Raw genomic sequence first — 14,263 nt, forward strand, 5'->3', positions numbered from 1 at the left:
AGAATGGAGCATTTAAAACATGCACCAATGGAGAATAGGTGTGTGATTTTTATATCAAAGTCCACTCTAAGGCAAGAAGCATAAAGAGGGGCATGTCATAATAATAAAAAGCTCAGTTCACCGGGAGAATATGACAATTGCAGCTTTATACACAGCCAATGACGTGGCTTCCAAATATCAGAGTATTTGGCTCACAAGGCTGATGTGAGGATTTCACTAAAGTGAAAGTGAAGTCACCCAGTCGTGTCCAACTCTTTGTGACCCCGTGGACTGTAGCCTGCCAGACTCCTCTGTCCATGGGATTTTCCAGGCAAGAATACCGCAGTGGGTTGCCATTTCCTGAGGATTAAGTACACGTAAGGTGTTTGCCTCTGTGGCACCTGTCAGTCACTATTACATTACCATAATTGATGTTATCACTTTATATTTGTTCATTTTAATTGTTTTTGTATTATTGTTGTTTGCTACAGTTCCTTCTGCCCCTATAACAGAGGTGGGACTGGTTGGGTAAATGACTCCATTATGCAGATGAAACAGATTCAGAGATGAGCAGAGATTAGTCCAAGTCCCTCAGAACCAGGGTTGGCCCAAGGTTTATTTGATATTCCTTCCCAGGCAATTTCACATAATCCTGCTACCTTACCACCTCTTCTGGCTGGCCAGCCTTCCTTCCTTCCACAATGATTTCCCTGAATACCTCTCCCTGTTTTGTGCCAGGCACTATCACTATGTAGGTCTCAGGACTAAAACGATGAGAAACATTATATTCTTCCCAGATTTGGTGGTGGTTTAGTTACTAAGTGGTGTCTGACTCTTGCGACACCATGGACTGTAGCCTGCCAGGCTCCTCTGTCCATGGGATTCTCTAGGCAAGAGTACTGGAGTGGGTTGCCACTTCCTTCTCCAGGGGAATCTTCCTGACCCAGGAATCGAAGCTGGGTCTCCTGCATTGCAGGCAGATTCTTTACTGACTGAGCTATCACTATGTAGGTCTCAGGACTAAAATAATGAGACAACATATTCTTCCCAGATTTGGAGGGTCTTAAGTCAACTGATGGCACAGACAGAAGTGAATCACCAATGAAGTATACCAAGACTGCACCAATCAAAACACCTAGTCTTGCCTTGGGGAGGTCAGGGAGGGCTTCCAGTAGGAGGTGACCTCAGAGCTCCTATCTGACAAATTATCTCCAAAAGTGAGTTACCTCCCACAATCTTAGCTACCTCCAAAAGCCAGCGTTTCATTTATTCATTAATTCAGTTACTCATTCATCTATTGAACTCCCGTAGACCCTAAGCATCATTCAAGAAGGTGGTAAGGATAAAACAGGCAAAATTCGTTGGAGAATGGAGCAGAGTTGGGGGAAGCCAAAGAATTAGCAAGATCATTCTGGAAGGGGGTAACTGCCAGGAAGAAAAAAAAAATAGAGTGAAGGAGGAGTAAGTGCCCCTCCTTTCAAAACACGAGCCATGAAAACCCTTCTAATCAAAGCTGCCACCTTCTCCTTGGGGCCATGGGCACCTTATCATACTCCAGCAGGGGAGGAAGGGAGGCGGGATTCCTCCCAGTGGCCCTGCTCTTTCAGCAGTTAACCTAGCCATTATTGAGTTCCTCCAGTTTGCACCAGGCAACCTTCCCGGGATTAGACAGACCACGTTGCGCCGGGGGTGGGGGTGGGGGTGGGGTGGGGGTGGGGGTGGGGTGGGGTGGGGTGGGGGAGGGGTACCAAGGTTCCGTGTGCCCTTGGGCACGTCGCTCTTCCTCGGAGCCTGTGATCTACAGAAGTAACTAGGGATTCATGGTGGGTTATCCAGCAGTCTCAGAACTGCCCTGACCCGCAAACCTGAGTTCCTTAAGAAAGTACCATTTAATGCTGTCCTCCCAACATCCCTCAAGGTGAGAGTGCGTCGAAAGAGGTGTTTATCCCCATTTCGCAGATGAGCCGAATGTCAGACAAGCGGTTAGTCTGGCCAGGCTGCGCGGTGCTGACCTGTGAACTGACTAGGATCTACAGCACCCCCACCCTAACCCCGCCTCCCGCCCTCGCCCTCTCCCCCGCTCCCGCCCCCGTTCGGGGGGTGGCGCGGCGGCCTCTGCCCCTTTAAGAACGCCCCGCTGATTCAAGCAGGAAGGGGGCGGTGCCTGTACCGGAGACGGATGTGCGCGCAGACCAATGGACGCTGTATTCACTACGGCGGCGTCCAATGGGTGCGGTGAGGGCGGGGCTGGGCGCCAGAGCCTGGTTCCCGAGGCGCGGCGGTCGCGGCTGGGGGCGGGGAGGGGGGCGCAGGACCCCAGGCTGGGGTCCCGGAGCCGGAGGCACGTGTCCCGGGGCGCCAGCGGGGCCGCGTCGGCCCGAAGCACTGCCCGGGCCTGGGCTAGTCCAGGGCCCGGCGCGGCGGGGGCTGCGACTGCTAGGCGGGGTGAAGGGCCGCGGGGGAGGCGAGCTGGGGGGCGCGGGGGGTCGGAGTGCCCGAGGGGGTGCTACCTGGTGGGGGCGACCAGGAGTGGGGGCCACGGAGGGTCAAGAGCAGCGGGTCGGGGCGCTGCCGGCTGAGTCGTGCAGGGCCAGGGGTGCCCGAGGGTTGCGGGGGGTCGGGAGCCCCAGACTGGTGGCGTCAAATAGGCGTGGGGCGTTGGGGACTGGCGTGGGAGGTTGACGGAGGGCCAGGCTGGGGCAGGGGGCGTCTGGAGAGCGTAGGGTGTTATGGGATTGGGAAGGGGGCGTCTGGGGAGATCAAAGTGTTTAGGGGCGACAGACCAGCTGTGGGGGAAGCTGGCCCGGGCTGGGGGCGGTGGTTGGGGTGGGGGGAGGGCTATTTATGCGAGCGCAGGGGATTGTGGGGGTTGGGGCTGGGAGGGTCTCAGAAAATGGGACCTGAGCCCGGAAGGAGCAGGCAGGTGATAGTTAGGGAAGAGATGCTGTGGGCTATCATGACGGCTTTACCACCTCCAGAGCTTGGGGCCTAGGGGAGGGAGTCAGTTCTTGATGGTCCAGGGAAGAAGCCGTGGGGGTCTCGACCACTTCTCTAAGGGGCAGGCTACTTCGAAGGTGGTCAGAAGGCCTGAGGAGAGGAGAAGGGGCTCTAGGGAATGGTTTGGGACACGGTCCCTGGTGTTGGGGGGTGGTTTGCCTTGGGGTTTCTGGGAGGCTCCCCTTAGGAGACGGGACAACTGAAGGTGGGGAGCCCTGGTAAAGATTCACTTTATTTTTCTCTTGGGCTCTAAAAATAGCCTCCCCAAAATCTCGGGGTTGTCCCCCAGAAAAAAATCCCAGCACCCACTCTGGGCAGATAAAGCCCCAGGTTCCAAATCCTGCATCCTGTGGTTGCCTTGCTCTGTGACCTTGGGCAAATGGCTTTGCCACTCTGGGCCTGAATTTCCTTTTCTGCAAGGGGATGTTCTCTACTTCCCAGGGTGTTTATAAAGATTAAATAATAATTAACTCTAATAATAGCTACCGCTGTTTGAACCTGATGCCAGGGTTTGGTGAGTGGGTTGTTAAATCCTTGGAACAAACCAGGATTGTTACTCTACCCACTGTACAGATGAGGAAACTAAGGCCTGGAGCCCCTGAGTCACACAGCAAGTGATGGGCACTGTGGGGAATGGAGGCAGAGGAGATTTGAGGGGTGTGGTGGGATTCTTACCCCCATCCATTCCCCCCACCAGGGCCAGTTCCCATCCCCCCAGCAGCATGGCATCCTGTGCTGAGCCCTCTGCTGCAGACCCTGAGCCCACTGCTCCGCCACCTGCTGGGGTCCCACCACTTGAGGACTTCGAGGTGCTGGACGGGGTGGAAGACGCTGAGGGCGAGGAGGAGGAAGAGGAGGACCTGAGTGAACTGCCGCCACTTGAGGATGTGGGGCAGCCCCCACTGGAGGAGGCTGAGCAGCCCGGGGCCCTGGCCCGAGAGTTCCTGGCCGCCATGGAGCCCGAGCCTGAGCCCGCCCCGGCCCCCGACGAGTGGCTGGACATCCTGGGTAAGGAGCAGGGGTGTCTCGGGTTGACCCATGGTGCCCAGACAGCTCAGGTTTGGGAGTGACCTTGGCCTAGGCCTTCTCCTCTCCTTAGCCTCGGGTTTCCCCATCTCTGTCCTGAAGGAGATTGGAAGTAAAACGTGGTAACCACGGTGATCACTAGCCACAGGCAATTGCTTGAGACACTTCATGTTTATAAGCCCTTTTCTTGTCTCTCTCTCTGTCACATACACACACACACACACACACACACACACACATATGACTTGCTTTCTCAGAGCTGCTAACAGGGCTCAGAGACGCTGAATCACCTGCTCAGAGCCACACAGAGCTCTCAACCCCCATTCCTCTTCTTGGCATTTGTCTGACCAGTGCCTGACCCACGCCCCCCAAAACTGTGTTCTAAGGTCAAATAGATCTGTAGAACATCCCATTCATAGTCTTCAGTAGTGTGCTCAGTGTTGAGAAAAGCCCTGGAAGAGGGAAACTAGGAGAACCCATATGTGCCGCACCCTCCACCTCCACTCCATCACAACAACTCTGGAAAATAAACAGTACTGCTAGTTCTGCTACCGAGAACACCAAGTAATGCTGATGTCCACACAAATGATGGCACATCGCTGCTATCACTGTTAATGATCCAACGATACAGACACCAGTAAAACCAAGCTGGTACTGATTTCACCTCCACTACAGATACAGACTTTAGTATGCCTAAAAAAACAAACACCAGGTGATGTTTACTAAGCAGTGGTTCTGTGCCAGGCCTGTGCATCCTCTAATTTTATCCTCACAGCAACCCTGTGATGTAATTCCTACCATATCCCTGTTTGACAGTTAGGGAAACAGGCTCAGAGAGGTGAAGGCACTTGTCCAAGGTTGCACAGCCCCCTTGGCTCTGTTAAAGTTTGGGAAGTTCTTCTCTACTGACGGGAAGGACTGCCCTGCTCCCTCTATGAGCATGAAGGTGGCTCTGTTTGTTTATATTCGAGCCAGCCACTCTCTGAGGCCAGAATTCAGGCTTCTAGTCAAGGAAACAGGCCTCGAGAGAAGCTGTGATTTACCCAGAGTTTCCCTGGGCAAGAGACAATGCCTAGTTGAGATCCTACCAATATATCCACTATTAGTGTCCAGAAGCCTCAAGACACGGGATCCCTCGGCATCCACTGGATAAGTGATTCTGAAACTGGATGCAGGAGCAGGTATAAGTGTGGGAGCACTGCAGAAAATTGGAACACTCTAGAATATTCCACAATATGAATAGATCTCCCTGCCCTTTATCTTTAGACTGGGGTCTACTCAGACTCACGGCAGTGTTTTCCAGACGTGGGGACTTACAGAATACAGGTGCTTCTTGTGCACTGGGTGGCTGCAGAGGACGTCAGTCTCTTGTGCCCCATAGGTATAAGCCCTCTATCACCCCAGCAGTTGTAATGACTGTGGGTGTCATCATTGTGGGGGCTCCTTGAGTGGCTTTGTGAGGGTCTGGGGCCTTGTGCCTGGTACTCAGTAGGTGTTGGCTGTGGCCATCTGGCCATCCCTAAAATTGTTTGGGGTATGGGGAGGAACACAGTGGTCTCCTTGGTGGCTGGAGGGGGGAACTAGGGGTTACTTTTGCTTTTAGGTCTTTCCGTGTGATGTGGTGCTTTAGTCGGGACACACTCCTGGCATCACAGGTACTCTACTAACCAAGCAGGCTACTCACTGGGTGTCACCAGGAGAAGCCCCAGCCACCCCATTTCATGGCTGGGTAAACTGAGACCCAGATGTCTCAGGGCTGAGATTGGAACCAAAGGAGAGGGGACAGGGTAGTGCTCCAGAGTCTCTTTTCTGGGCATCCCTGCTGCCTTGATTGTGATAGGCAGGAGGGCTTTTCTCAGCCCTTTGCCCTCACTGAGCCGAGACGTTTTTTCTTCTTCTCCTTTTCTTTTGGCCGCTTGTGGGATCTCAGTTCCCTGACGAGGGATTGAACCTGGGCCCCAGCAGTGAAAGTGCAGAATCCTAACCATTAGGCCACCAGGGAACTCCATTTTCTTTTTAAAAATTATTTTTAATTTAACAATTAACTAGATTTCTTTTTATACCGAAGTTTTCTTTTTAATTAATTTGTTTTTGGCTGTGCTGGGTCTTCATGGCTGCTCTGGCTTTACTCTAGTTTTGGCGAGCAGGGGCTACTCCCCAGTTTTAGTGTGTGGGCTTCTCATTGTTCTGGCTTCTCTTGTTGCTGAGCACAGGCTTCAGCAGTTACAGCTCCCGGGCTCTAGAGCACAGGCTCAATAGTTGTGGCGCACGGGCTTACTTGCTTTGTGGCATGTGGGATCTTCCCAGATCAGGGATTGAGCCCATATTTCCTGCATTGGCAGGTGGATTCTTTACCACTGAGCCACCAGGGAAGCCTCGTTTATTCATTCTTAATTTTTGGCTGTGCTCGATCTTCACTGCTGTGCACAGATTCTTCTTTGTCGTGGAGTGTGAGCTTCTCTAGCTGTGGTGAGCCGGCTCAGCAGTGGCAGTCCATGGGCTTCGCTGCCCCGCAGCATGTAGGATCTTAGCTCCCCAACCAGGGATCAAACCCTGCATTGGAAGGTGGATTCTTAACCACTGGACCTACAGGGATGTCCCCTCCCCCGCCCCCGCTTGATTTTCTTAAGATAACAGACCAGCCAGCATTCACTGAGCCCATCCCAGGGCCAGTATTGTCAGTCCCCAAATCAATACTTTCATGCCCAGTGTCCAGCCAGGGACACTGGGGCCCAGAGGCATGGTGTCCCCTGCCCAGTCAGTGGGAGAGGGGCCACTGAAAACTCAGCTTGTGCCCTGGTGCTGTGCCCCGCCAGGAGAGGCAGAGCTGCCGGTGAGGGGAGAGTTTGCCCAGGGGGCAGCCACTTGTCTGAGCTGCTTGGTGACAGGCTGTTTGTTCCCTCTCCTTGGCAGGGAATGGGCTGTTGAGGAAGAAGACGCTGGTTCCAGGCCCACCGGGCTCCAGCCGCCCGACCAAGGGCCAGGTGGTCACCGTGCGGCTGCAGACGTCGCTGGAGAATGGCACGCGGGTACAGGAGGAGCCGGAGCTGGTGTTCACCCTGGGCGACTGCGACGTCATCCAGGTGAGAAGAGGGGCGGGGCGGGGGTGAGCTGGGGGATGCGCTGGTCGTGGTGGGGTGTGCAGGCACTGCTGTGCTGCGCCTCGACCCACTCCACTAGTTCTGCTCCCCCCACCCTCCCAGGCCCTGGATCTCAGTGTCCCGCTCATGGACGTGGGGGAGACGGCTATGGTCACTGCTGACTCCAAGTACTGCTATGGCCCCCAGGGCAGGTGAGAACCTGCTGCTTACAGGGGTCCCTGTGGGGATACAGGAGTGGGTGGGACAGGTTGTTCCCCATCTCATCCCATCTGCTTGCACACTTTATAGAAAAGGAGTCTGAGGCTCAGGGAGGGGAACTCCTGCCCCAGGTCACGGAGCTCAAGGGGAGCAATAGTTAACTTTCCTTGTGTTTTACTGAGGATGGGGTGACAGCTCTTTCCCGCCCGCTCCTGAGCCAACCCAGTGTGCCTGGGGGTTCAGTCACGGCGGCCGCTGGGTCTGAGTGCTATCCCCACCCCATCCCCCAGCAGGAGCCCATACATCCCCCCACATGCGGCCCTGTGCTTGGAGGTGACTCTGAAGACTGCTGTGGATGGGCCTGACCTGGAGATGCTCACGGGGCAGGAGCGTGTGGCCCTGGCCAACCGGAAGCGGGAGTGTGGCAATGCTCACTATCAGCGGGCCGACTTCGTGCTGGCTGCCAACTCCTACGACCTCGCCATCAAGGCCATCACTTCCAGTGCCAAAGGTGACCACCAGGTCAAATCCCAGCACCTCCCTGCAGAGCCATCCCCACTAGTGCTAGAAACGTCAAGCCACAGAGGGCCCCAGATTCAAAATGTTCTAGAAAATTCTAGAATCTGGGTAGATGTTCAACTATGCCTAGCCTATAGATATCACTGGTGGTGGAGGTTTAGTCCCTCAGTTGTGGCCAACTCTTTTGCGACCCCATAGACTGTGGCCCACCAGGCTCCTCTGTCCATGGAATGTCCTAGGCAAGAATACTGGAATGGGTTGCCATTTCCTTCTCCAGGGGATCTTCCCAAGCCAAGAATCGAACCTGCATCTCCTGCTTGGCAGGCAGATTCTTAACCACTGAGCCACCTGGGTGACTAAGCCTCCTTAGGTATCTCTAGACTTATATCCCAGGTCAGTGGAATGTTATGGAGTGCAGACAGATGTTTAAAATGTGGTTGACTGCAGAAATTGTCAATCCACGTGTCCCGTGATCAGGCCCTTGTTCACTTAGGCTCCATTTTGTAGACTCCTCAGGAGTGCCCTGAGGATGGTGCTGGTCTTGGCCTGTGTTAGGATGGGAAAGCTGAGGCCAGAGAGGCCTGAGTCCCCTCAAGGAGTAGGTGGTAGAGATCCCACGGCATTGGGAGCTTCGAAATCCCTGCCTCCTGTCACTGGGACACTCAGAGACCCTTCCCCTAAGTCTCCTCCACCACCAGGTGCGGAGGAGTGGGCCTGGCCTGGGTCGCTTAGTCCCTCTGCAGCTGGATGGCTGGGGGGAGGGCTGGAGGCATGATCACAGTAGCTGTGGCTGCGTGCTGTCCCCCTCAGTGGACATGACATTCGAGGAGGAGGAGCAGCTCCTGCAGCTGAAGGTGAAGTGTCTGAACAACCTGGCGGCCTCGCAGCTGAAGCTGGATCACTACCGCGCAGCGCTGCGCTCCTGCAGCCTCGTGCTGGAGCACCAGCCTGACAACATCAAGGCTCTCTTCCGCAAGGGCAAGGTGAGCTGCAGTTCACAGGCTCCCAGCGGGCAGGCTGGCTCCTGATCCCAGGGCAGTGAGGCTGGTCTCCCACCCCAGACTTGAGAAGGGCGTAAGCATCAGCCAACCAAGTTCCCCGGGGTACAGATGGGAAAACTGAGGTTCAGATATGTGCACGAATGTGGCTTGGGTCACAGCAGTTCCTTGACTGAGGCCATGTTTGAGCCGAGCCCTGGGTCTTAGGTTCCCTCTGTTCCCCGGCACTGCCACCTGGCCCATCCGTAATTGTTCCTCGCATATAACTCTTTGTGAGTGCCATTTCCCTCAGTAAAAGCTGTGTTCTTCTCACGGACTTCAAGGCTGTAAGCCATCTGGTCTTTCGCCCTGCCGTCACCTTCCAGTCTACTCTTGGTTGTTACTGGGCTAGGTCTGCTGCTGCCCCAGTGCCTTTGCATGGGCTGTCCATACCCTATTTACTCCCATGAGTCCTTCCCTCATCTCCTTAAAGCCTTTGCTGTGATGTCACCTCCTCAGGAAGGCCTCCCTACAACCCCTCTGCCCTGTCTTCCTGTGTCCCGTGTCACTGTCAGCATGGGAGGTGTCATACCTCTTGTCCATTTCCCTTCCCAGAAGGCGGGGATTTTGTATGTCGTATGCGTGCGTGCTAAGTCGCTTCAGTCGTGTTCGACTCTTTGTGACCCTATGGACTATAGCCCACCAGGCTCCCCTGTCCTTGGGATTCTCCAGGCAAAAGAATACTGGAGTGGGTTGCCATGCCCTCCTTCAGGGGATCTTCCTGACCTAGGAATTGAACCTGCGTCTCCTGTGGCTCCTGCATTGCAGGGGGATTCTTTACCATTGGGCCATCTGGGAAGCCCTTTGTATGTCTCATTCACTGCTACATCTCTAGTGCTGCAAATAGAGCCAGGCACACAGTAGGTGCTGAGTAAGTGCAGGTGGAGCATGGCGGGGAGCTTGGCCTGAGTGGACCTGACCTGATTGCTTTTGTCTCTATCTCTGTTCATCTTCTGCTGGGAGAGGGGGTGCCTTCAGTATTTCTTAGCAGTAAACTGAGGAAACTAGGCATAAGCAAATGCTGGGTCACTTAGTGGGTTTGTCAGAGACCTGGAGAAGGAAAGGGCAACCCACTCTAGTACTCTTGCCTCGAAAATCCCGTGGACGGAGGAGCCTAGTAGGCTACAGTCCATGGGGTTGCAAAGAGTTGGACACGACTGAGCGACTTCACTTTTACTGAGCAGGCCAGCCAGCGTTTTTAAAGTACTTTCTGGGTATAGAAACCTGAGGAGAGAAAAGATTCTGTCCCTGTTTTTCAGGGTTTAAAAGAATCCTCTTGTGGGAAATGAGACTGTTTGTTCTTGTAGCCTCACACCTGTTTGGGTCTGCTGGTCGAAGGTGATGGAAACCCACTCAGATTCAAGCAGAAGGCATCGATGGCTTGTGGAACTGCCAAGTTTCAGGCCTAGCTGGCTTCAGTCGCGGCTGGATCCAGGTGTTAGCAGTGTTGTGGAGATACCTGTGTCTGCCTGCTGGGTTCATTTCTCAGGCACACCCCTCTCTCCAGATGCTCCCTCCTGCTCTGCCAAAAGTGCCAGGTGTCCATCCTTTCCACTAAGCAACTGGCCTCCCAGTGCTCCCAGCGTAGTTCTGGCTGGATCTCATTGGCTGGCTTGAGTCACACGCCTGGCTCTGAACCATTCAATGTGGCCAAAGCTTTGGCAGCATCCGGTTGGCTTCTCGAATCAGCCAAGGTGGTGAGGGAGGAGAGAGCAGTGCCTGGGCGCTTGCCCACGGTGAAACCAACATTCATGGGAAGGGGCACCGAGCCTGGCGGGCCGCTCAGGTAGTTGAGGGCTCCGGGGAGCAGTGTAGGGGTGACTGGAGCCCTGGGGCAGTTGCTGGAGATAGATTTGGAACTAGTCAGATGACCGGGAGCCTGGCAGGGCTGGGTCTCTTGAAGGAGAAGGTGGCCCAGCTTGGGTCCAAGTGATAACTCCCCACTTGCTCCCGCAGGTGCTGGCCCAGCAAGGCGAGTATAGTGAGGCCATCCCCATCTTGAGAGCAGCCCTGAAGCTGGAACCTTCCAACAAGGTGAGCAGAATGGGGGCACCCTGAGACTTGCCATGCTGACCTGTCGGTAAGTTCCTCTTGTGGTCTGCCCCTTATCTTTCTTGCTGTGGCTCTCCCCTATAGAGTTTCTGTCTGGGCAGTAGCAGGGGGTACATGACTGAAGGGCCCCAGCCTGCCTGCTGAGACCTTTTTTGACCTCTGCAGAGCCAGTCTGGGCTCTCACCCTCAGCAGGGGTTCCAGAGGTCAAGGGCACTGCCAGCCTGGCCAGTGTCAGTGTTTTCAGCTTCTTTCTCAGAATATTTCTTCTCGGAAACCTTCTTCTGGCCACCCTTGCTCCACCTCATCTTCTGGCTTCCTCGGAGGATGCAGACAGCACCCCCCACTTTGCTAATGCTTGAAGAGTAGTAGACAGCTCCCACGTCCCAGTGGTTCCAGCCTCAACGAGCCCTGGACCCCAGGGAGGCAGGCTGCTAGCAGCAGTGGTTGCCCCTGCTCTCACAAACACCCTTCTCTCACAGACGATCCACGCAGAGCTCTCAAAGCTGGTGAAGAAGCATGCGGCCCAGAGGAGCACGGAGACCGCCCTGTACCGGAAGATGCTGGGCAACCCCAGCCGGCTGCCTGCCAAGTGTCCTGGCAAGGGTGCCTGGGTGAGCAGGGGTGGGCAGGCACAGGGAAGCTCCCAGAGGAGGGCTGTGTGCAGGGTACACCATGCAGAGGGAGTTTCTTCATTTTGCAACGTCAGTGTCTTCCTGAACTGGGTCATGCTGGATCATGCTTGGGACATGGACACAGAGAATCCCCAGGACTGTGTGATCAGAGCCAGAGCAGAAGATACAACACAATCAGGAGGGCTCGGGCAGAGGAGTGCTGGCTCCCTTCAGAGGGGAAGGGGAGGTGTACCAGAGGAGGGGAGACTTGGCTTGAGTTTTGATGCAGGTGTAGGAGTTTTCCAAGAGGCAGGCAAGGCATTTTCAGGCAGTGGTTTCCTGGGAGGCCCGTTGGGACCGTAGTTTTTAGCTGAGGTGCAAGCCATCTGTCTTGACCACTGTCTAGCCTTCTTCTCCCTCTCCTTTATCCACAGTCCATCCCATGGAAGTGGCTGTTTGGGGCAACTGCTGTCGCCTTGGGGGGCGTGGCTCTCTCTGTGGTCATTGCTGCCAGGAACTGACCGCCCAGGTGGCCACCATCCCCTCCACTCACCGTGGACCCCCACCCTGTGCTCCCTAACACCCCCAGGCTCCCTGTCCACTGCCCTAACTGGCCTAGCCCCCTCCTCTGGGGCGGGGGCAGTGAGGTTTGGGGGTCACATGGCCCCGCGAGCAGGAGGGACTGAGCCCTATTGGAGGAAAGCAAGGCAGGGCCCTGACCTCACATCCAGCCCGGAGCAAGGGGCCCTCATTGCTCCAGACCCGATTCCCACCCCACCCCCGGGGTGAGGTCCCAGCAGGGATCAGTCCCAGTATCCTCTTCCCAACAGGCCTGGGGGCAGCCCTCCCCCTGCCCAGCCCCTTTCCACCCTCCAGCCCCTCCTGCCCTGCCTGCTGCCCTCTCTCCAGGCCCCTTCCACCCACACACAGTGAAATAAAAGCCTCCCACCCCGCTCCCTGCTCGTTCTGGAACCTTCTTTTAGCGTCACTTGGGGCTGAGCCAGAGGCCTTTTGTGCCACGTCCAGGGTCACAGAGGACAGTGGATGTGGCCAAGCCGGGACTAGAGGGGGCCCGTCTGCTCCCAGGCCACAGCAGACCCTCTGTGCCGAGTGGGAAACAGACCTGGCCTAGCGGGGCCTTGTGCTCAGGGTGCCTGGTCAGACTCCGGAGTTCACCGCTAGGTGTGCTCCTTGCCCCACCTCTCAATTCTGCCGCCTCATCTGCAATGGGGGACCCTGATGGGACCTCACTGGGGACTGTGCTGAGCCCGCAGTGACCACAGAGGTCTGGTCGTGCAGCAAGCAGACAGACCTGTATCTGGGCAGCAGCATAGCCGGTGCAAAGGCCCCGGAGCAGGATGGAACCGGGTATGTTCAAAGGTGATAAAGGTGGGTGCTCAGCAGAGCCGGACCCTACAGGGCCTCTGGGGAGGGGTGGGGTTGACTCCAGGAGCTGCGTCTCATCTCTTCCCGACAACCCAGGGCTATAGGAGCTTCACCCCAAAACGCTGCCCACCGTCCCAACCAGGATAGCCAAAGCCAGTGTTTGGCATCTTTATCAACCTGAGTTCCTGCTTGCTGCTTTAGCCTGCCTCCAGGAAAGGAGATCTCTGAGGTAGACCACACAAGTGTTTGGCTCATGCCCACCCCCTTACTAGTGCTTCCCAGGTGGCGCTAGTGGTAAAGAACCCACCTGCCAATGCAGGAGGTGTGAAAGAAGCAGGTTTGATCCCTGGGTTCAGAAGATTCTCTGGAGGAGGAAATGGTAACCCACTCAAGTATTCTTGCTTAGAGAACCCCATGGACAGAGGAGCCCAGTGGGCTACAGGCCATAGGATCACAGAGTTGGACGTGAATGCAGCGACTTAGCGCACACCCCCTTACAGTCCAGGAGGAGAAGCCACTGGCCACAGCCACCCAGCTGAAAGTGGCCGTCAGGCCTTGAGACTTGATCTTTGCCCTGCTTGCTCCAGGCCCTCTCGGGGCCACCTGGATTACTCTGAGGGCACATCTGGCCATGGCTTGGAACTGATCCTACTCTGCACCATTCAATCCCCTTGGGTTTCTGCCTTGGCCTCTGACGGGAACGGGGTTCTGTGGGAGGCTCTGGGGTGGGGGCCGTGGGTTGGCCAGGCCTAGGAGGCCTGCATCTCAGGCAGGATGCCCCCTCTCTGCTCGGTCTCTGTGGTTTCAGGCTGGGAAGGTGGCCTGAGGGGGTGGCCAGATGGACTATGGGCTGGCTGGGGCGACTTTATGGCCTGGCTGTGAGGGGTGTCAACCGCTGTCGCTCCTGAGTGCTGGCTGTGCAGCACTGGCGTCCGTCCACCGTGGACCCGCAGCAGCCTTGTTCTGTGCCCGTTTCATCATCATATACTCGGGGCAAGTCTTTCGTCAGGTGTGTTGTGAATATATTTCCCACCTTGTGTCTCACTTTTCATTTTCTTATCATTTATTCATTTGGCTGCACCAGGTCTTAGGCGCAGCATGTAGGATCTCTTGGTTGTGAGATGCTAACTGTGGGTTGTGGCATGTGGGATCTAATTCCCTGACCAGGGATTGAACCTAAGTCCCCTGCACTGGGAGCATGGCAGTTTTTAACCACTGGGCCCTCAGGGCAGTTCCTTACTTTTCATTTTCTGTTCATTCAAAGAACAGACATTTAAACTTTAATGCAGTCCAATTTGTCATTTTTTCCCCCTTCATTCTACATGCTTTTTGTCAAAACTTTTTGAGCCACCTGTA

General features: G+C 55.5%; 1 protein-coding gene across 3 annotated transcripts; it reads left to right on the forward strand.

Annotated features, from left to right (window-relative positions):
* Positions 1 to 2,224: 2,224 nt before the first annotated feature.
* FKBP8 (FKBP prolyl isomerase 8) lies at positions 2,225 to 12,475 on the forward strand. 3 transcript variants are annotated; one of them, XM_070792484.1, is made up of 9 exons: positions 2,225 to 2,320; positions 3,674 to 3,984; positions 6,916 to 7,085; positions 7,206 to 7,294; positions 7,592 to 7,812; positions 8,631 to 8,803; positions 10,814 to 10,891; positions 11,390 to 11,521; positions 11,956 to 12,475. In XM_070792484.1, the coding sequence occupies exons 2-9, from the start codon at positions 3,699 to 3,701 to the stop codon at positions 12,040 to 12,042; spliced, it is 1,236 nt and encodes a 411-aa protein (XP_070648585.1). In that variant the 5' UTR covers positions 2,225 to 2,320; positions 3,674 to 3,698; the 3' UTR covers positions 12,043 to 12,475. The 3 variants fall into 3 exon arrangements, with proteins under 3 accessions (XP_070648585.1, XP_070648587.1, XP_019819388.2); XM_070792486.1 differs by having other exon boundaries at positions 2,286 to 2,424; XM_019963829.2 differs by lacking the exon at positions 2,225 to 2,320 and having other exon boundaries at positions 7,595 to 7,812.
* The last annotated feature ends 1,788 nt before the right edge of the window (positions 12,476 to 14,263 follow it).

The sequence above is a fragment of the Bos indicus genome, chromosome 7, assembly GCF_029378745.1.
Source record: "Bos indicus isolate NIAB-ARS_2022 breed Sahiwal x Tharparkar chromosome 7, NIAB-ARS_B.indTharparkar_mat_pri_1.0, whole genome shotgun sequence".
NCBI classification, from domain to species: Eukaryota; Metazoa; Chordata; class Mammalia; order Artiodactyla; family Bovidae; genus Bos; species Bos indicus.